This window comes from Balaenoptera borealis (genome assembly GCF_965194805.1).
Source record: "Balaenoptera borealis genome assembly, chromosome: 1".
NCBI classification, from domain to species: domain Eukaryota; kingdom Metazoa; phylum Chordata; class Mammalia; order Artiodactyla; family Balaenopteridae; genus Balaenoptera; species Balaenoptera borealis.
The window spans coordinates 119,551,482-119,573,576 of NC_138860.1; the positions used below are offsets into that span (position 1 = coordinate 119,551,482).

A 22,095-nucleotide genomic window follows, 5' to 3' on the forward strand; every position below is an offset into this window, starting at 1 on the left:
TTTGAGAAGGATGGGTGTTAGCTCTTCTCTAAATGTTTGATAGAATTCACCTGTGAAGCCATCTGGTCCTGGACTTATGCTTGTTGGAAGATTTTTAATCACAGTCTCAATTTCAGTGCTTGTGATTGGTCTGTTTATATTTTCTGTTTCTTCCTGGTTCAGTCTTGGAAGGTTATACCTTTCTAAGAATTTGTCCATTTCTTCCAGGTTGTCCATTTTATTGGCATAGAGTTGCTTGTAGTAGTCTCTTGGGATGCTTTGTATTTCTGCAGTGTCTGTTGTAACTTCCCTTTTTCATTTCTAATTTTATTGATTTGAGTCCTCTCCCTCTTTTTCTTGATGAGTCTAGCTAATGGTTTATCAATTTTGTTTATCTTCTCAAAGAACCAGCTTTTATTTTTATTGATCTTTGCTATTGTTTTCTTTGTTTCTATTTCATTTATTTCTGCTCTAATTTTTATGATCTCTTTCCTTCTGCTAACTTTGGGTTTTGTTTGTTCTTCTTTCTCTGGTTCCTTTAGGTGTAAGGTTAGATTGTTTTTTTGAGATTTTTCTTCTTTCTTGAGGTAGGACTGTATTTCTATAAACTTCCCTCTTAGAACTGTTTTTGCTGCATCCCATAGGTTTTGGATCATCGTGTTTTCATTGTCATTTGTCTCTAGGTATTTTTTTATTTCCTCTTTGATTTCTTCAGTGATCTCTTGGTTATTTAGTAACGTACTGTTTAGCCTCCATGTGTTTGTGTTTTTTACGTTTTTTTCCCTGTAACTGATTTCTAATCTCATAACGTTGTGGTCAGAAAAGATGCTTGATATGATTTCAATTTTCTTAAATTTACTGAGGCTTGATTTATGACCAAAGGTGTGATCTATCCTGGAGAATGTTCCGTACTCACTTGAGAAGAAAGTGTAATCTGCTGTTTTTGGGTGGAATGTCCTTTAAATATCAATTAAATCTATCTGGTCTGTTGTGTCATTTAAAGCTTGTGTTTCCTTATTAATTTTCTGTTTGGATGATCTGTCCATTGGTGTAAGTGAGGTGTTAAAGCCCCCCACTATTATTGTGTCACTGTTGATTTCCTCTTTTATAGCTGTTAGCAGTTGCCTTATGTTTTGAGACGCTCCTATGTTGGGTGCATATATATTTATAATTGTTATATCTTCTTCTTGGATTGATCCCTTGATCATTATATAGTGTCCTTCTTTGTCTCTTGTAATATTGTTTATTTTATTTTATTTTATTTTTTTATTTTTTTTTATTTTTTTAAATTTTATTTATTTATTTATTTATTTATGGCTGTGTTGGGTCTTCGTTTCTGTGTGAGGGCTTTCTCTAGTTGTGGCAAGTGGGGGCCACTCTTCATCACGGTGCGCGGGCCTCTCACTATCGTGGCCTCTCCCGTTGCGGAGCACAGGCTCCAGACGCACAGGCTCAGCAATTGTGGCTCATGGGCTTAGTCGCTCCGCGGCATGTGGGATCTTCCCAGACCAGGGCTCGAACCTGTGTCCCCTGCATTGGCAGGCAGATTCTCAATCACTGCGCCACCAGGGAAGCCCCAATATTGTTTATTTTAAAGTCATTTTGTCTGATATGAGAATTGCTACCCCAGCTTTCTTTTGATTTCCATTTGCATGGAATATCTTTTTCCATCCCCTCACTTTCAGTCTGTATGTGTCCCTAGGTCTGAAGTGGATCTCTTGTAGACAGCATATATATGGGTCTTGTTTTTGTATACATTCAGCGAGCCTGTGTCTTTTGGTTGGAGCATTTAAGCCATTCTCGTTTAAGGTAATTATCAATATGTATGTTCCTGTTACCATTTTCTTAATCGTTTTGGGTTTGTTTTTGTAGGTCCTTTCCTTCTCTTGTGTTTCCCACTTAGAGAAGTTCCTTTAGCATTTGTTGTAGAGCTGGTTCGGTGGTGCTGAATTCTCTTAGCTTTTGCTTGTCTGTAAAGCTTTTGATTTCTCCATCGAATCTGAATGAGATCCTTGCTGGGTAGAGTAATCTTGGTTGTAGGTTTTTCTCTTTCATCACTTTAAGTATATGCCGCTCCCTTCTGGCTTGTAGAGTTTCTGCTGAAAAATCAGCTGTTAACCTTATGGGAGTTCCCTTGTATGTTATTTGTCGTTTTTCCCTTGCTGCTTTCAATAATTTTTCTTTGTCTTTAATTTTTGCCAATTTGATTACTATGTGTCTCGGCGTGTTTTTCCTTGGGTTTATCCTGTATGGGACTCTCTGTGCTTCCTGGACTTGGGTGGCTATTTTCCTTTCCCATGTTAGGGAAGTTTTCAACTATAATCTCTTCAAATATTTTCTTGAGTCCTTTCTCTCTCTCTTCTCCTTCTGGGACCCCTATAATGTGAATGTTGTTGCGTTTCATGTTGTCCCAGAGGTCTCTTAGGCTGTCTTCATTTCTTTTCATTCTTTTTTCTTTATTCTGTTCCGCAGCAGTGAATTCCACCATTCTGTCTTCCAGGCCACTTATCCGTTCTTTTGCCTCAGTTATTCTGCTATTGATTCCTTCTAGTGTAGTTTTCATTTCAGTTATTGTATTGTTCATCTCTGTTTGTTTGTTCTTTAATTCTTCTAGATCTTTGTTAAACATTTCTTGCATCTTCTCGATCTTTGCCTCCATTCTTTTTCCGAGGACCTGGATCATCTTCACTATCATTATTCTGAATTCTTTTTCTGGAAGGTTGCCTATCTCCACTTCATTTAGTTGTTTTTCTGGGGTTTTATCTTGTTCCTTCATCTGGTACATAGCCCTCTGTCTTTTCATCTTGTCTATCTTTCTGTGAATGTGGTTTTTGTTCCACAGACTACAGGATTGTAATTCTTCATGCTTCTGCTGTCTGCCCTCTGGTGGATGAGGCTGTCTAAGAGGCTTGTGCAAGTTTCCTGATGGGAGGGACTGGTGGTGTGTAGAGCTGGCTGTTGCCCTGGTGGGCAAAGCTCAGTAAAACTTTAATCCACTTTTCTGCTGACGGGTGGGTCTGTGTTCCCTCATTGTTGGTTGTTTGACCTGAGGCGACCCAACACTGGAGCCTACCCGGGCTCTTTGGTGGGGCTAATGGCGGACGCTGGGAGGGCTCATGCCAAGGTGTACTTCCCAGAACTTCTGCTGCCAGTGTCCTTGTCCTCACGGTGAGACAGAGCCACCCCCGCCTCTCCAGTAGACCCTCCAACACTAGCAGGTAGGTCTGGTTCAGTCTCTCTGGGGGGTCACTGCTCCTTCCCCTGGGTCCCGATGTGCACACTACTTTGTGTGTGCCCTCCAAGAGTGGAGTCTCTGTTTCCCCCAGTCCTGTCGAAGTCCTGCAATCAAATCCCGCTAGCCTTCAAAGTCTGATTCTCTAGGAATTCCTCCTCCCATTGCTGGACCCCCAGGTTCAGAAGCCTGACGTGGGGCTCAGAACCTTCACTCCAGTGGGTGGACTTCTGTGGTATAAGTGTTCTCCAGTTTGTGAGTCACCCACCCAGCAGTTATGGGATTTGATTTTATTGTGATTGTGCCCCTCCGACCATGTCATTGTGGCTTCTCCTTTTTCTTTGGATGTGGGGTATCTTTTTTGGTGAGTTCCAGTGTCTTCCTGTTGATGATTGTTCAGCAGTTAGTTGTGATTCTGGTGTTCTCACAAGTGGGAGTGAGAGCACGTCCTTCTATTCTGCCATCTTGAACCAATCTCCTTGAACTTGAAATGTTAACCAAATGAGAAAATACATGTGAAAGCGTGATGTGAACATTAAGTATTGTTACAAAATCAGCCAAATGTACTAGTCCAACTGGCCATAGTGACCAAAGATGTAATGATTAACAAAGGACATTAAGGTGGCATAAACAAATGAAAGTTTGTGTCTGACCAGGATCAACACAGTGTAATTTCGATGCAAGTTCCAAACCAGGTGTGTCATGACATGCTGGAGACATCACATCCGCTTCTTGAGTGGCTTCCTCAGCATTATCCACATGTCATACTTAACATTAAACAGCCAAACACAGTCAGTGACAAGTTGAGAAAATGAAACCATCTCACTACCAACAAAGCTATGTTGCTGCTATTCAGCTCTTCAGAGGTAGATCAGAGTATGGATAGGATGACAGGATAATTTTAAAGCTCTTATAATATGATTAGTTAGAAGGGACTCAGAACATCTAAATGGATGGGCATTGAAAACGTACTAGTAATAGTGTTGACAGCACAGCTCCCAGCGCAGGGCAGAACTGTGGGTGACTGAGATTTGTCAGCTGTGGACAGGCCAATGCCAAGGGCCTCATTTGCAGTCAGAACATCTGGCAGCCCACTGAGCAGAAGCAGCTAAAGGAAAGTGGCTTGGCAAATGGAGGTGCAGGTTCTTAATGGAGCGCAGCACAGAACTGTTCATCAGGCCCTGTGAGCACATTCACAGCATCCAAAGGGAAGATGTGAAACATTCAAAGTGGATGTTGTTGAAAATATGCAACAAAGTCAACTTTGGATAGGGCTAACTGGAAAATATTGGCATCTAAATGAAAAGTATTAAGCTAATTATGGTGTACTGCAGACTATTATGAAATATATTCAATAACTTGCTAATAAAACTGTGAAAGTTTTTTTGTTTTTTGTTTTTTTGGTATTTTGTGTTTGGGTGGAATTTTGCAAGAAGAAAAGGAGAGTTGGTATCAAAAGGTGTTTTATTTAATGATGAAAATGGTTTGTTTTATTTTTAATTTTAATTTTTTTGAAAGGTAGCCAGAATCCAAAGCACTGAGTTAATTTAGGGCAAAATAATAATGATACCAGCAACTACTAGTTTTGAACACAATGTGTCAGGTGCTGAGCTAGGTGCTTTATATGTATTAGTTTATTTGTTACTCACATAATCCCCATTAGAAAGAAAACATTATCCCACTTGCAGATTAGGAAACTTGGGCTCAGAGAAGTTAACTCATCCCAAGTCATATTGTTAATAAGTGATAGAGCCTGTATTCAAATCCCCAGTTCTCTCCATTCACCATGAGAACCCAAAAGGAGTGAAATGAGAAGGCAGGATGATGATATAAACATGATAGGACAAATGAGGGAAAAGAAATGAGAGCCGTAAAAGAAAGTAAGAAGAGAGTAGAACAGAAAAGGTGAGAAAAGGAGACCAGGCATTGAGAAGGAGAGGGAATTCTTTAGACAAGCCCAAGTGTAATGTCTTCAGTAACTGTAATCATTCTGTATCATCTTGGCTGACACTCTTTTGAGTCCTGTGGGACATCTTACCAGACAGGCCACTTCCCACCTTGTGTATTACCTCCAGAGGGCTATTTCAAAGCAGAGATTATACAAGAAATCTACCATATAGCCTGACAACTTCCAGTAACTGGAAAGAAATCAGATTGGAATGATTTAAATTTAAATGTGTCCTCAATGTATGTGCTCTGACTTTACACTGCCTTTGCAGAAAAGACTAATTTTAATTCACTAGAAAGCAGATGGGATCTGTCATGGGGTGGTAAAAAACAAGAAACTCATCCAAATGTAAGAGAAAACAACAGCTTTTCCCTTGTGGGTCAGTTTCATAGTACAAGTATTTGTCACTGGGTCCACACAAGCTGGTTTTCATCAAAATAACAAAAGTCATATCTAATATTTATTGAGTAATTATCATGTGCTAAGTGTTTTACGTGTATTTAATGTGCAGGAGGAGCCTAGGAAGTTGTTACTATTATGACTAACCACCCATTTTAAAGATGAGAAAACTGAGGCTCAGAAAGTTAAACAACCTAAGGTCACTTGGCTAATAAGTAGCAGAGTTGTGATTTGAACCCCAGGCCCTGGATCATAACACTACGCTATACAGACATTCCCAGGAGTGACTGTGAATGTGTAACCCCAAGAACTCTACATTTTTTAACATTTGTACTCCAGAAAACAAAGAAAGGGAGTGAGGGAAGAAGAAAAGAAAAAGACAATTACCTCAAAAATAGTACCCACTCTAGACATATGGGTTGGAAGCGGCAGGGGTGGCCTGAACCCCCTATGGCCAGGGAAGGAATCTGTAGAAAAGGGTGGGAGGAGAAAAGATGGGGCAAAAAGAAATGGAAGTATAAAGTTTAAAAAAAAAAAAGAAAAGAAAAGAAGAATGCATGTAGAGTGAAAAGGGAAGGAAGAAGTTCTTGTAAATTTTTTAGAATAGAGCATGAAAATAATATAGTTAAGTTTAAATTAAGGTTGTTTCTATAATTTGCCCTTTTTGTTTCTAATTTCATGGGCTAAAATGACCCATTCAACTCAGCCTTTGGGATTAATACTATTTGTTCTGACAGTTTCTCTCTACCCTGAGTAATGCTAATTTCCACTCTGCAAGATTACTGTCTCAGTGAAAGGTGGGTGTGTTTTTGACCTTTTTTTTTTTTTCCTCTTGAAGCTTAATTAAGTCAACATTAACCATAGCCATGTAACCACAGAATGGGCAGTTTCTTGAAGGCTCATGGTTTGGACATTTTCCAGCAAAAATTCCCACTTCTATAATTATATTTAGTGTTCTGTTTACCTGAATAGCTGGCTTGTTATGGACGGTGTGTCAGGGCAACACTGGGCCTTGTTTGCAGCCGAGTTTGTCTGCTTCATGGAACCCTTGTGCCAAAGAGCGTGCGGTTTTCAATGGAGCTGAGCCTCTGGGTTCAGCCTCTCTTGTTTCTTCTTCAGAAATTTCATCAAGGTTAGCATTGCACATCTGATGCCATATGGTCCTGCAATTCTCAAGACTGTTTAGTTAAGGTTTAAAACATTTTTTAACTTGTCCATACCCTTAACTCTGAAAGTAATAGTATTACCCGTGTTTGTGGTATGTACCTACATAGATGTGACTGAATTTGTTTATATAGATGTGACTGAATTTTTTTGTTTGTTTATATAGATGTGACTGAATTTTTTTTTTTAAGTACAGCCCTTACACAAAAGCCAGGTTTTTCATGTCAGTGCAGCTGTTTTAACTTTTAAGAAACCGCAAGAATTTTATCCCTAAAACATTAATTTGAAAGACATAGGACCTATAAAGAAGTGCAATGTTCCTGAAACTGGTATCTGTTAATCTCCCTACTTCTCTTCTTTTTGAACTGTTAATTAAGAGTTGAATAAAGTGCCTGAGTTATTACATATAAACTTTTCATGTTATTGCTGAATTCCTAGTAATCTCCGAAGTGTTAACTTATAACGGAAGCAGTAGCATTCATAATAGAAACAAAAGGTAACAGTAGCTCAGTTCTCATGATTTCTCTAAACTCAATGAATTTTCCATGGACACAGAGGCAGATGCTGGAAGGAAGCAGTTGTGTGTTTTCCTGGGTTCACTGTAGCCCAATGAGTCATGGTAGATATTGTTTTCCTTCTTTTCTATGCTATAGCAACGATTTCACTTCCTGTTACATAGGAAAACCTATTCTACTGTTTAAAAGAGGTCACTAGATGTATTTATTACTTTAAGACCATTTCATCCATGGAAATAATTTTTTATTGTTCTGAGTCACTCTGGCTTGTGGAATTTTTACACGAGTTCCAGGACAAGGATGAGATGATATATTTATTTTATTTTGCATTCTCTTTAATTTTTTTGACTGCATGAATGTCAGGCTTGCTGTCAAAGTATTTCCATGTTTTTATTACTTTAGAAGTTACTCTGCTATATTTATGTCTCCTAAACTCTTCTTTGACGACTTCACTATGTGTACTGGGCATGCTGTATTTTGGCAGAACTTTTACTTTTCCCAGTGTCATGTGATCTCTTGTTTTTCCCTTAGTTCCTGTTCATGTCTTCTCAATGTAGACCTTTACCATGTTAAAAGTTATACAGACCTTCAGAAATATTTAAATTGTTTTGTTGAACTGCTGGAAGGACTTCAAAGGGCATTTGTTATGCCTTACATTTTTTTCTGGTATTAATGTAAACCTTACTACAGGTGTTCCCTAGTTTGGCCCAGGATATCTCTGTGCTTTAGACTGTACCCTGGGATCATAGAACGATCCCGAAATTCATTTTCAGGTATTCTTTGGTTTGATTACAATGATTGTATTTATTAATCACCTCTAGAGACCTAGGTTAAATTTAAATAACAGTTCAGATTTACAGAGAAGCCTTAGATGTTCTGACATTTTAGAAAATATTTGAATAGAAAACAGTGACTCTCCAATGGGCTGAGATTTCAAGTTATTGGTTATTGTCATTGATATTCCTTCCACATATTACTCTGTGTGTGCAATTCTGACTGAATGGCTGACTTAAGATTTAAAATTAAATCTTCTGTTTTTCTGGGACGGGTAGGAAGGTTGGATGTTCTGCCTCCCACCTCTCTTGACTCTTGTGCCCTAATTAGTCACACCTTCAACGGTGTCCTCTAAGCAGTCAGACTCCAACAGAACGAAAGGAGTATAATATTGACTCGATGTTAGACTAGAGGGAGACAAAATGGACAATTCCTAATAGATAATTTCTTCTCTTGCAAATGATCATGGCTGGTCCAAACTATACTACACACATTCACAAATTCATTAGGGTGTGCATTGTATATGTGTATGTGTGCACATGGGGGCATAATTCAGTGTTCTGAAGTTTTAGATGATTGGTTTTCTTGTTAGAAAATGGTAGAATATTAATCTGAATCATTTTATTTTCAACAGGTTGACATGATGAAAGAAGCATTAGAAAAACTTCAGCTCAACATAGTAGAGATGAAAGACGAAAATGCAACCTTAGATGGTGGAGATGTCTTATTCACAGGTACAGTTGTACTTACTTTTTCCTATCTAAAAATATTTCTAATACCTGGCCTATATCCCCTTGTTTAATTATAGTTTTTTTTTTTAATTACCAAAGTAAGAGTAATTTGGAAAATACAGAAAAGCACAAAAGAGAGAAAATTAAAAATGACCTTTCATTCAAAGATAATCATTTCAATATTTGGGTTATTGAATACTTTTTTATTGAATATTAAAGTACCTTTAGTACTTTTGTATGCACGTATTTTCATATTTTTACACGTTATCAGTATATACATTTCATTTTATAGGTTGTGTCTACTGTGTTCTACAACATTAGTTTATGGGTTGCATAGCTTTGCATTGTGTGACAGTATATCTGGGCTGTATTTGAAAGACTCTTAATTCAAGATGTGTCATTTACAAATAATTTTCTTCCCAGATGGCAAGATAGATTTAAATACTTTTCAGTGCAGATTGGCTTGGCTTAATGCCAAATGAATAATAGCAGAACTCAACAAAATATAAACAGCTGATATTATTATTGATTTAACTGAAATCAGTTTTTATACTGCATATAATATAGCTACTAAAGAAATGATAATTTTAGCATTTAACCTTTCCAACTCTTTATGATCATATTATTATTGTTTTGTAAAGTCATGTGCTAAAATCTGGGTCACCAGGTTCATTCTAGTTATGTTGATAAACAAGACAATCAATAATAATTTTTAATTGATAATGAGAGTTTATTTTCCCCTACTTGTCAAAGAATAAATACCTGTTTCACAGATGTAGCCCTAACAGCAGAGGCTGGTCCCCAGAGATTTGGGAATGTAGACCCATGTGGCCCACTGAAAGCATGGAGCTTCTTGGAAGTCTAATATTTTAGCTGATGTGAATTTTGTATCAAATCCCATGTATATAGACAAAATATAGCCATCTTCATTTTAATATAAAAATAATGTTTTGTATAACTTACATTTTGAAAAAATTAATGTTCCTGGAGGAGGAGGAGTCTTTATCCTGGGACATTTGCATAGTTCCTTGCTTGGTGTCACATACTTGTGGGTGGGGACTGTCACCGAGCCCCAGGGGGTGCCATTTTTATCATAGGTTTGTGGAAAGCCTCCCCTGGAGTTGTGCCCTGCACAACCTGTGCCAACACTGTCACAGGCAATGGGCCTGCCTCTGGGGTTTGATGTGCACACCCACTGAGCCATAAGAACACAGAACAAGGGGTCAGAGAGACCTACGCTGCATTCTCAGCTCCAGTTGTGTCCAAGCCGACTCAGGCATTCTTTGAATCTGCCTAGTAAGTTCCGCTTAGAATATTCTTTGTGTCTCCCATTGATGGCACTTTTCATTCTTTTTAGTAGCACAGAACAACAGTCTGTTTCTCTTAAGAAAATAGGCTTTTGTGAAAAGCTAGATGTGTTACTCACGCTTCCTTACAATAAAATTCTTTTTTACCAGAACATAGCTGTATAATAAATAACTTGCTGTGAGCAGGTACTGATGCTATTTGAAGAATGATTTAAAACAAGCTGTATTCACAGCCGTTTAGTTATCTCAACAGCTGAGCTGAACAGGATTCCCTAAAATCTTCTCATTGTTTCGGCAAAGCTTAGGAACCCCTTCCATTGGTCAAAGGTCTTTCCACAGCACCTCAAGCCTAATGTTTTTCCCATAACTTCTAATTAGGTACTAAGTATTGAGGTTTGCCTTGGACACTATCTGTAAGCTTTGTTTTGGTAATATTCAATACTTATTACCTTAAAAGTTATTTTATTGAAAACTGAGATAGTGTTGTGATATTAAGATCTTTATCTGCTTGGCTCCTCATTCATACCTAATGTGTGATCCTACCTTCTATTTCCTACTTGTCGATTTTTTCCCTTTTTTAAAATTGTAGTAAAATATATATAACATAAAATTTGCCATTTTAACCATTTTTCAGTGTACAATTTTAGTGGCATTAATTACATTCACAACATTGTACAAACATCACCACTCAATTTTTAGATTACTCAGTTGAGTAAGAACCAAAATCTGGAGCCCTTCCCATACACTCTGTGTCTTCTTCCTTCTGTAACTCAGAGCTTCATTAATAATTGATCAGGAAATGGACAGAAGGAAAGAGGCTTCCAACTCCAGTTCCGCTGGGAAATCTGTCAGTCAAGCAAGCAAGCAGCTACTGGTAGAAGTTGTTTCAGTCCTATTTCTCTGAAATAGACAACATCAACTTACTTCTACTTTCATTTATTTATTTTTGTGATATATGGAGCATATAAAAAAGAGTTATAAAATGTTTATGTACAGTTTAAAGACCAATAATAAAAATGATCACCTGAGTACCTAACACCTGGTGTAAGAAATAGAACATTGCCAGGACCATGGAAGCCCCACTCCCAAACTTTCTCTCCTCCCAGCTTGAGGTAGCCTGAATTTTGTGTTAATCACTGTCTTGTCTTTCTTTGAGTTTGACCTCAATATATGCATTCCTAAAATTATATGTTGTTTAGTTTCGCTTTTCTTACGGCTTGTATAATTAGGATGATACTGTATGAACTCTTGTGTGATTTTTCTGCCGTTGATCTAACTTGATCCATGTAGCTGGAGTTCATTCATTTTCACTGCTGTGTGGAATTCCATGGTAAGAATACCGAACGATGTATTTATTCATTTTACTGTTGATGTATGTTTGAGTGCTTTTCAGTTTTTGTCTACTGTCTTCAATGCTGCTATGTACAGTCTTGTGTGTGTCTCTTGGGGACGTGTATAAGAGTTTCTCTAAAGTAAACAGCTAGAAATGGAATTTCAGGTGACGAACTCTTATTTCGATTCAATGATTATATGATTTTTTTCTTTAATCTATTGATGTGGTTAATTACATTAATTGATTTTCTGATATCAATGGTCAAAGTTTACATCCCTGGGATGAAATCAAACTTCATCAAGATATATACTCTTTTTATTAGTGTTGTATTTAGTTTGTATTTAGTTGTTTAATTATCTAAACAGTTAGATAATTGTTTAAGATTTTGTTTCTGCGGCCTATAATTTTTCTTTTTTGTTATCCTTGTCTGGCTTTGGTTGAAGTTATGTTAACCTCATATAAAATGTATTAGGGAATATTTCCTATGTTTCTGTTTTCTAAAATCAGTACAACTTTAATTGTGCATTCCTTGAACTTTGGTAGAACTTACCTATAAACAGGCCCTGTGGACCTGGTGCTTTCTTTGTGGGGAGATTTTAAACCAGTTCTGTTTCTGTAATGATTATATGACTATTGAGGTTTTTCTGAGCCAGTTTTGGTGAGTTTTGTTTTCTGAGATTTTATGTATTTTATCTAAGTTTTTTAAATGTTGGCTATAAAGTTATATTTTCTTAATATCTGTTTTAAGTTTCACGACAACTACAGCTATGTCCCCTTTTCGTTCATAATGTTTATTTGTGCCTTCTATTTCTTGCCAGAGATCTGTCAATTTTATTAATCTTTTCAAAGAACCCAACTTTGGGCTTTATTGAACCCTCTCTCTCATATGTTTCCTTTTCTCTTCCTGTTTCTACCTGTATTTCCTTCCTTCAAATTCCTTTGTTTTTATTGTTCTTTTTTCGTTGAATTTCAAGGTGGAATTTTGTCTCTTTAATTTTGAACTTTTCTTCTTCTTAATGTAAGCATTTAAGGCTATAAAGCTTTTCAAGTACAGCTTTAGCTGAATCCTTTGTGTTTTGATATGAATATTTTTGTTATCATTAATTACAGATATTTTCTGATTTCCATTATGATTTATTCTTTGGCTTATTAGTGGATAATGATGTTTTTTTAAAAAAACATATTGGTCATTATTATAAGTTGCTGGGATACCAACTCATTATTGTGATAATTGATAAATATAAAGGAAAGACTCAAGCATTTAGCCTATCTTTTCTTTGTGAATTCTATTTCAAGTAGACCAAATACTTGATTGAGAAAAGTTTTTATTTTTAGAATTCTAGCCAGTAAATGTAGATCCCTAATAAAACAATGGACCTGTGCAATGATCATCAAAGGATGTTAAAACTTTTATATGAGGGACTTCCCTGGCGGTCCAGTGGTTAAGAGTCCACACTCCCAATGCAGAGGGCACGGGTTCAATCCCTGGTCAGGGAACTAAGATCCCACATGCCACACGGTGGGAAAAAAAAAAAAAGATAAAGGAATGAAACAACAATTTAAAAAAAAATGAGTGGGGTACTTTATAATGGAGGAATCTGGCTGATACCACCTGAACACACTGATCATTCTAGCATCACTGAAAGTGTGACAGTCAGTCATGTGCCTCAGGATGTGATGCAGGAGAAGTACAGCCCCACCTCTGAAGTAGTCCTATCCAAAAAAAAAAAAATTGAACAAGAATCTAAAGAAGCATCTACATAGACTATCAGTTTGCCAAAAAATACAAAGGATAGAGGAACAATTTAATGTTAGATGGTACACAAGGACGCAATCAACCAAATCCAGACTGTAGGAAAGTCAGTAGGACAAATGACCTGATATCTCCTATGAAAGAATGAGGTAAGGAAGGAAAAAAAAAAAAAAGAGGGTGAATTGGTATAGAAGAAAATGACATAAGAGACATAACACCAAAAAAAAAGCCTTTTTAATATTTTTATTCCAGTACTTCAGTTTTTTTTATCAGAAAGGCCATTTAAGGGATATAGCCCACCATACTGCTAGAAACAGAAGTCCAACTTACTTTTTAAAGAGATAAGCAGTTTGCGTTTCTTTGTACGTTCCTATCTCATCTTAGTCTCTTAAAATGGAAATAATGTGTAAGGCCCACTGTAAATGCATTTAAATTTGCTTAATGCATTAAATGTTTTTCTTAAAAATGTAAATATAATTTATAAATCTATATTTATCTTAAGAGAATTAAGGAAATTTGATTTGTTTTTAATTTCAACTGACTTTTTTAATAAAGTGAGTAATACTTTTGTTAAGTAAAGGATCTTTCTCTTACTTAAGTTTTGATTTGTACGTAGTGAGTTTTCTTAAGGGACAACACAATCATACCATTACCAAAAACACTGTCAACATGCCGTCAACAATTCCTGTGTCTGCCAACAGCATAAGCCGATGTAATTTCTCATAACATCATTTGACCTATGTCTTTTACCCCTTTTATAAGGACACCACGAAGATAAAAGTTGTAATAGCTGTAAAGTCTATCAAGCAATTCTTTCTACATGGCTACACTTCTTGTACTTGTTCTGAGGCAAAATATATACTGATTTCTCTTGGAATTCTTTTTCCACATTTCATGTCGAATTCTTTTCCAAAGAATTAAGGGAGGATAAGAATTCCTACATTTATGTATTGCCTAACTCTATCTACTATAATTGTTTTTTTGCCTATAACTAGGAGACCATTTTTACTTAATGTTTTGCCTTCTGAGAAGAAAACTTGTAGAATTTCAGAAAAGCCAAATAAGTAGAAAGTTTCATTCTTCTAAACTTTAGTGCTGGGGCTTCCCTGGTGGCGCAGTGGTTGAGAGTCTGCCTGCCAATGCAGAGGACACGGGTTCGAGCCCTGATCTGGGAAGATCCCACATGCCGTGGAGCAACTAGGCCCGTGAGCCACAATTGCTGAGCCTGCGCGTCTGGAGCCTGTGCTCCGCAACAAGAGAGGCCGCAATAGTGAGAGGCCCGCGCACCGTGATGAAGAGTGGCCCCCGCTTGCCACAACTGGAGAAAGCCCTCGCACAGAAACGAAGACCCAACACAGCCATAAATAAATAAATAAATAAAAATTAAACTTTAGTGCTTTGTAGATAGGCACTATCTACATCAACCTTTGATGGTTGATTTGAAATAAATGGGTGTATTGTTTTAAAAACAGCTGTTAGAGCTCAGACCTGAAGACCAGTCAGCACTAAACTCACTTTACCCAGATGGTTTCTTCAGCCCTTACATCAACATTATAGAAAAAGGTGTTTGAGCTGATCAAGACTGTCTAGTATTGTTCTTCTAGGGAAAAAAAGGAAGCTCTGCTAACTTGTCATTGCTATTGCTTAATTTCTGATTACAGGTTATTAATGTGTTTAATTATATGGTTTCCTAAATAAAAACTTTATTCTCTTATTGTGGTAAAATATACATAACATAAAATTTACCATTTAACCACTTTTAAATGTACAGTTCAGGGTTATTAACTACATTCACATTGTGCAACTATCACCACCATCCATCTCCAGCACTTTTCTGCCTTCCCAAAATGAAACGTCATACCCATTAAACACTGACTCCCCATTTCCCCCCTCCCCCCTCCCCTGCATCAGCCCCTGGCAACCACCATTCTACTTTCTGCCTCTGTGAATTTGAAAAAGTTTATTTTTAAAGGCAATAATTTGAAACCAGATTTGTGTAAAGAGAGCAGGGGTCAGTGTACAAGTGGAGCTGCCCTCTACGGTAGGAAAGAACTGTGTGATGCTTTAAGGTCTTTATTTATAGATAGAGAAATAGTACGCCATCTCTGTGGTGCCACCCACTGACTGTGTTCCATGCCTTTTATTATAGGCAGAGAGTTTTTTGTGGGCCTTTCCAAAAGGACAAATCAACGAGGTGCTGAAATCTTGGCTGATACTTTTAAGGTAGGTAAAGGATAATTTATGCCTGGCACAGAGTAACTACCTAATAAACATTCATAGACCCATTGAATCAATATGTCATGAACAATGGTATTTATATGTCACAGGCTTTGCAAAATAATTCCTAATATTTGTATGCTTGCTAGAACTTTTAGAAGCTAGAACTTAATAAATAGGCTTCATGGGACTCCCACAGCAGCAACAGACAAAGTTATCGTGGACATCTGTTTTCTCCCAGTGTATACTCATACAACCACCTGGCAGATGTTTCTGGCACAATCGATGACTTTAAAAAAAAATCTGGAGTCCCAATTGCCTCTAACATGAAATGTGGATTTTTCAGATTGGAATCAAAGATCACCTGTACTTGGGGTGCCTACTGTGTGCTGGAAACTCTGCTAGGCATTGCACATACATCCTCCCAAGTTCCCTTTACTCTATTGATCATTAGCAGATTGGCTCACCAGACTGCTTAGGAAGGGATGTAATCCCCAAAAAGCTCTGTTCCCCATGACGATGTGAGGCTCTTGTTTACACAGGATATTCATCCTTCCAGAGTAGCCCACTACATAGGTCAGCCAGTGAAGCTGTTGACGCAGTCACACATCAGGAAGGGGGCTCTGCACTTTCTTCTTAGAAGCGATCTTCATTTAACTGGCAATACCCAAACTTGTGGGTCCCAGTTTTCCTTCCAGATGTTCAGGGACCCTGGCAGCCTCCAGAGGAGCAAGAATGTTTTGAGCAGATTTGCATGCGTTTTAGAATTATTCTGAAATGACAAACTACTTGTTTCTATTATATGCATAGGACTATGCAGTCTCCACAGTCCCAGTGGTCGATACTTTGCACTTGAAGAGTTTCTGCAGCATGGCTGGGCCTAACCTCATCGCAATTGGATCCAGTGAATCTGCACAGAAGGCTCTCAAGGTAAATATAAAACTTTGCTCTTTCTAAATGCAATAGGTGGTGCCTGCCGCATGGTTTTTCTAATTCTGTCTACTGGGTGGATAGCAAGCAAGGGTGGCAGGGAGAGAACAGGCTGGTACTTGAGCTTTCTGTGATGTACACTGTCATGACCTCACATTTATCAGGAACTGGGAACACCTAGTAAGTACTCTCTGGGAAGTACACTTATAGGAAGAGTTCTTCACTGGTGAACCATTCTTACTTACACACCAGGTTTCCTGGAAAGGCCATGATTCAGAATAATAAATACCAAACTCATCACAGTTATCTCTTCTGGGGAAAAGGAAGGCATCCCACCAGTAGAGCTCTTTGTAATGTTTTATCTAAGTCAGGTAATTGGTACACATGGGGTCATTACATTATTTTATCCTTTTGTATTTCTGAACTATTTCATAATAATCTTTTAGAAAGACATGATTCAGAAGTACCTAAAAATCTTAACTTCTTCATTTGCATTGGAATACTTAAATTTTAGGAAAGGACATTTTCTTATTTCACAGATAGGAAAGGAAAGTCCAGAAAAATTACAACTTGCCTTGGGTCACATAGCTAGATTGAGAGTAGAAGTCACTGATAATGAAGAAGACCTTCCATCGTTACAGTGCTTTACAGTTGAAAGGCACATTCCGTCTCTGTAACTAACAGCCTGGGAGATTATCTGGACACTTCATAAGGGCAAAAACCATGTCTGTTTTGCTCACCATTGTGCCCCTTTGTGCTTGGCCCATGGTGGTCCTTAAATAAAGAGAATGATGAATAAATGAATGCGGGAGGTGGTTTTATCTCTATTTTGCAGTTAAGAACTACATCTAGTGGCTCGCCCCAGATCGCAAGGCTAATACTAAATGGTGGGCTGGGACTACATTTTGCTCCCTCCTCTCAGGTGGTCCTGCACTACACATGACTTATTAGAGGACCAAGACAGTAACTCCTCTTAGGCAAAGAGAGGAAGTCTGTGTGCCCCAAGGTATACAGTTTATTTGTTTGCCCTATCAGGTCTTTGCTCTTCTGCCTCAGTGCTAGACTTGGTATGGTTTGTCTGGGAAGCAATCATTGCCTCCCACTTGCTGGCTTTCCCCTTTGCATTATCTGCAACTTCTTCAGTCAGCTCACTTGGCCTTTCTTCCTTTTCTCAAACTGTATCTCTGATTGTATTTCTAGGACCTTTAACAATTGTTGTTGAACAATCTACCTCAGAATTTGAATTTGGTGGCTTTTTCTGTTGCCTTTAGAGAATGTCTTTTGTTCTGTTTCAGCTGGAAGGCTATGTCAACTTTCTGCATATAAAAAAAAAAAAAATGGTGTCTTGAAGGAAAACATCTGATGAATGGTGTCACTTAGAGGATCTAGAAAGATTATATTTCTCCTCAGGGACTAACTATGTTTTCTCTCCATAGCAGCTGGGTTGGTCTGCACATGTCTGAAATTGATTACAAGAGAAGGAAAAGGCTGAAGCTGGTCTGTGCTGTGTCTTTGTGTGAATTAGCAGAAAGAACCTCTCTGGGTAGACAAACTAGAAAAAGTAGCCCCATCTGCCATTTTGGGTAAACTAGGTCCCTAACTCAAATAGCTTGGTCTCTAACCAATAGGTCCCTAACTCAAATTGGTCCCTAACTTAAATAATCTGGAGAAACTAACATATAACAAACTAAGAGATAATACAATATGGTTAACTAGCACTAAGTTATATGAAATAGCCCTAACTATTATTTAGAGGAGAAGAGGAAACTCTTGAGGTTTAGATATTCAGAGAAAACTTCACGAAGAAAATGTGGCTAGATGTGGGTCTTGAAGGATTTATCAGGTTGAGATTCAGTGAGAGAGTGTTACAGGTGGGGACATGGAATAAGCAAAAACTAAGCAAAATATATTCATGAGGTGTGGGCAAACTAGCCCAACTAATGAAGAGTTTTCTTGTGGGCTCCCAGATAGCTGGATGGGGCAGGTGACGTCTAAAGAGGTTGGGACGTAAAAGTGAGCAAGAGATGAGTTTATCTCCATGAAGTAGGAGTCTGGGTACCCATAGGCTCTGAGCAGAAGAGGCTGTACTGCTACAGAGGTGTTGGGCCATCATTCCTTTCGCAAAAAAAAAAAAAAAAAAAATTGGAGGGGGAAGACGCTGCAATCAGAAAAGAGGGCCACTGATGACCTGAAAAAAGAAAGCCAAGCCCCAAGTCCCATTGTATGCCTTGGCAACTCACTCACATTTCTCCCTTAATCTTTCCTTTCCCATTGTCAAGTCCTCTAAGACCACATCTTTTAAGGGCATCCTATGAGGGTTTTATAGTCCTCCTTCCTTTAAAGTTCATTTGAGTTAGTGTTAATAGTGATGTTCACTCTATACTTGAAACCTTCTGTGTCAGAAGCTATAAATAACCCTCACTGACTAGAAAGACATTTTTGGAGATTGAATTTTCCATCAGCAAATGTGCTTCATAAACTATGGGCCTGTGGAGTTGGCAAATGCCCACCTGCCATGTTCCTAGCATCAAAAAGGTTCTCTTCCCTTGTAGCAAAAGCAGGAGAGCAAAGCAAACTGAAGAATAATGAGATCTCCATGAGGGCATGTTCTCAGGTCAGAAATAGGTGGGTTGGTGAAATTCAGATTTAGTGAATTGAACTGCTTATTTATTTGAGAACAGTTTGGGCTCCTGCATTAAACCAATCAGTAAAATTGATAGTGGGTAAGTCCTACTACTAATTTGGACATATAAATACTGATATAGACAGGCAGGAAGACAAATGGACAGAGACAAATACATCATTTACAAGTAATGAAAGTGTATTTTCTCCATTTCGCAAGTGAAAATACTGAGAACAGATGAAATAAGGCATTTTGAATAGGATCTCATGGTTCCAGAATCAGATTACCTGGACCCTGATTCTCCTCTCCCCAGTTGCCTGCCCTACTCCATATCCATTCTTTTTCTGTTGGAAAGCCTTTTCTAATTATTTTGCCATGGATTGGTTCTAGCTAATCTCCCTCTTTATCCTCCCCTCTCTCCAACTATTCCCCTCTTCCCATTTTTTGCTGTTACCAGGATCTGACCTGTTTCAGGGAAGGTATGAGTTTGGTCTCAGATATCTGTTTCTCCTTTGCAAATCTTGATGTCTCAGTCTTGTCTCTGTAGAGAAACCCCTGGCGACTTGGGCATTTCTTCTAAGGGCATAACATTTAGACAGAGGTGAATTGTGCCTTCCTGTGCCACACACTGAAAGCCTGATTGCGTCCCACATCTGTCACTGCTTGCTGAGTACTTGCTTCCTTCAGAGTCTGTAAAACTACTTCTTGCATATTCATGCAAAGCTGAGAGCCCAAGGGTTTCTGGGTAGTCTTATTGCATTTGAAACACTTTGTAATGGGTTGCAATCTATTCTTGGTTAATGAAGTGGGTTCTTATGGAGATAGTCATCATGCCTGTCTCGGTTGTAGTAGATTTAATAGTGTATGCATTGTATATTTAAATGAAATAATCCATCTAGCAATTCTCTGCTAAAAAGCCCAGAATGCAGAGTACATTTAATACATACTTAACATAGAGTTTATCTAATACAGGGAAGGAAGAAAGGAGGACCTATTATTACCATATTTTACTGTTGATATGGCCAAAGTACTGGAGATTAGGTTGATTTGAAATTTCTAAAGATATTTGATACCAAGTCTTACCCTACAAATACTATTATCTAAGCAAAATTAGCCTTTAGAGCAATCTGCCCTTGCTATAGTTTTTCTCCTACACTTTTCATCATTGCCTTCGTGCCCCTGGGCAATCACTACCTTCATCCTGCTCCTCTAGCTATAAAAGAAAATACTATAAGAGTAATTAATTCGTGTGTAGGCAGTAGATCTACTAGTACTCTTCCAGGAGGAATGTTTGTCTTCTCAAAAAGATGAGAACTCCAGTTGCCACCCAGCTGGAACTACTGCTCCAAACATAATTTGAGCAACAGAATCCAACCTCCAAAAAGTACATATTATATTATCTCATTCACTTAAAGTTAAACAAGAGATAAAACTACTCTATGCTGTTAGCAGTCAGAATAGTAGTTACTTTAAAAAGAGGGAGGGAGTCATGGTGTGGAGGGCCATCTTGTATGTTACACTTTAATTTTTAAAGTTTAATAAAAATACATATATTGTTGGAAGTGGGCTGTGATTAACTTACAGAAACAATTCTCCAGTAGCTGGGTCTAAGTCTCAAATGCCTGCTTATCGCCTATACGATGCCTGTCTTGTCCACAGACTAGCCTGGTGTTTTTTTTTTAACTAAGGAAAAAAAGACAAACTTCGTACCTCTTGACCAATATCTCCCCATTTCCCCTTGCCTGCCAGTCTTTGTAAACCTTAAATATATACAATTTTTAATTGTCCTTTATATGTCAGTAAAGTTGGGGAGGAAAAAAGACATGATAAAGAGTAGATTTGCACCACATCTCACCTGTTCTTTTTCTAGATCTGTGACAAAATTGACTTGCTTTCCAGAAACCTGGATTAATTACATGCTCTCTGTCACGGAAAGACAGATCGTAATTCTTGCCCTCAGGAGGGACTCGCAGTAATGATTTGTAACTCAGTCTCCTTGGTAGCATTCAGCCTTCCAGCCAACTGGGGGGAAGAGAAAGGACGGAAGGAAGTAAGGACAAAGGGAGGGAGTGAGGGAGAGAAGGAAAGGAGGTTGGGAAGAGTGACACTTAGCTAAAACTTTCCTGAAACTAATCAGATGAGGAAGATGCTGCTCTACCCAAGCTTGGAGCTCCAGGAACTTGTGGCACTGACATGTTGGGGGGGGGGGCGGGGGGCAGGGGTGTGTGTATCATCTGCTGGCCGGGAGGCAAGAGGCGCATCCCCACCTTCCTAACCTAACCCCACACAGGAGACCAGGTATTTTCTCCGTAGGACATCTGCAGTTTTATTTAGTGGCCTTTCTTTTATTAATAATTTTATTCTTTTGTATCACAGTGAATTATTGTTTAAGAAGACTTTTAATAGAAGTACTAAAAGGATGTGGTAAGAAAAGAATTATGAGATCACCACTCCATTTTTTGTGCCTTTGTCATATAAATGGAGCTGAAATATAGTACATGGAATTCCAGTATGCTTGTAATTTTAAATTAAAATGGTCATAATGCATTTGGATGGAAATGTCTTTAAGTTTTTTATCTACTTCCTGAAATAACGAATTACATTTGTAAGATTCCTTGAATGAGGACATAGGCTGCTTGCTTTAAGCTAATTTAAATGGCATAGGATGCAGCGTGTTTTTCTTTTGAATGACTAACTATATAATAGAGGTCACTCAGTACTTCCTCTCATTTTGACTCAGCTTCAGCATTGATTTTATGTCCAAAAATGTCCATGTTATTTTATAGGTGGTCATATAAAACATGAAGATGGAAAAATCCTTGATGTGTTTGGATTTTGTATGTTTTTTTAATCGCCTGGAATTTCCTTTAATGACAACTGGAACAGCAAGAGCAAAAACCAAAAGACAGAATGAGAGGTAACTAGTATCAACAGGGTGATTGAAATGGAAAAATAAAGACTTTGCATTTTCATTTGTTGCCACAGGGAATTACAGTCTGTAGCCACAAGATTTCCCACTTTGGGTCTATACTATGAAGGGCAAATTGACAATCCATTGCAGGTTTAATTTAGTCTCAGTATCAGGTTGTCTGTTCCAGTTGTATTCACCAGATCCACAAGACAATAATTTTTTAAAAAAATAATCTACCATGCCTGAATTAAGAAATTAAAACACACAAATCAAATAGAC

General features: G+C 38.0%; 1 protein-coding gene across 7 annotated transcripts in view; it reads left to right on the top strand.

Annotated features, from left to right (window-relative positions):
- DDAH1 (dimethylarginine dimethylaminohydrolase 1) overlaps positions 1–22,095 on the top strand; it is a 248,109-nt gene that overhangs the window by 197,851 nt on the left and 28,163 nt on the right. For all 7 annotated transcript variants that reach the window (XM_082339398.1, XM_082339394.1, XM_082339396.1 and 4 more), the window contains 3 exons: positions 8,646–8,745; positions 15,285–15,358; positions 16,163–16,282. In XM_082339398.1, the coding sequence (XP_082195524.1) occupies positions 8,652–8,745; positions 15,285–15,358; positions 16,163–16,282 (288 nt within the window). In that variant the 5' untranslated portion in view covers positions 8,646–8,651. The remainder of the gene's footprint in view (positions 1–8,645; positions 8,746–15,284; positions 15,359–16,162; positions 16,283–22,095) is intronic.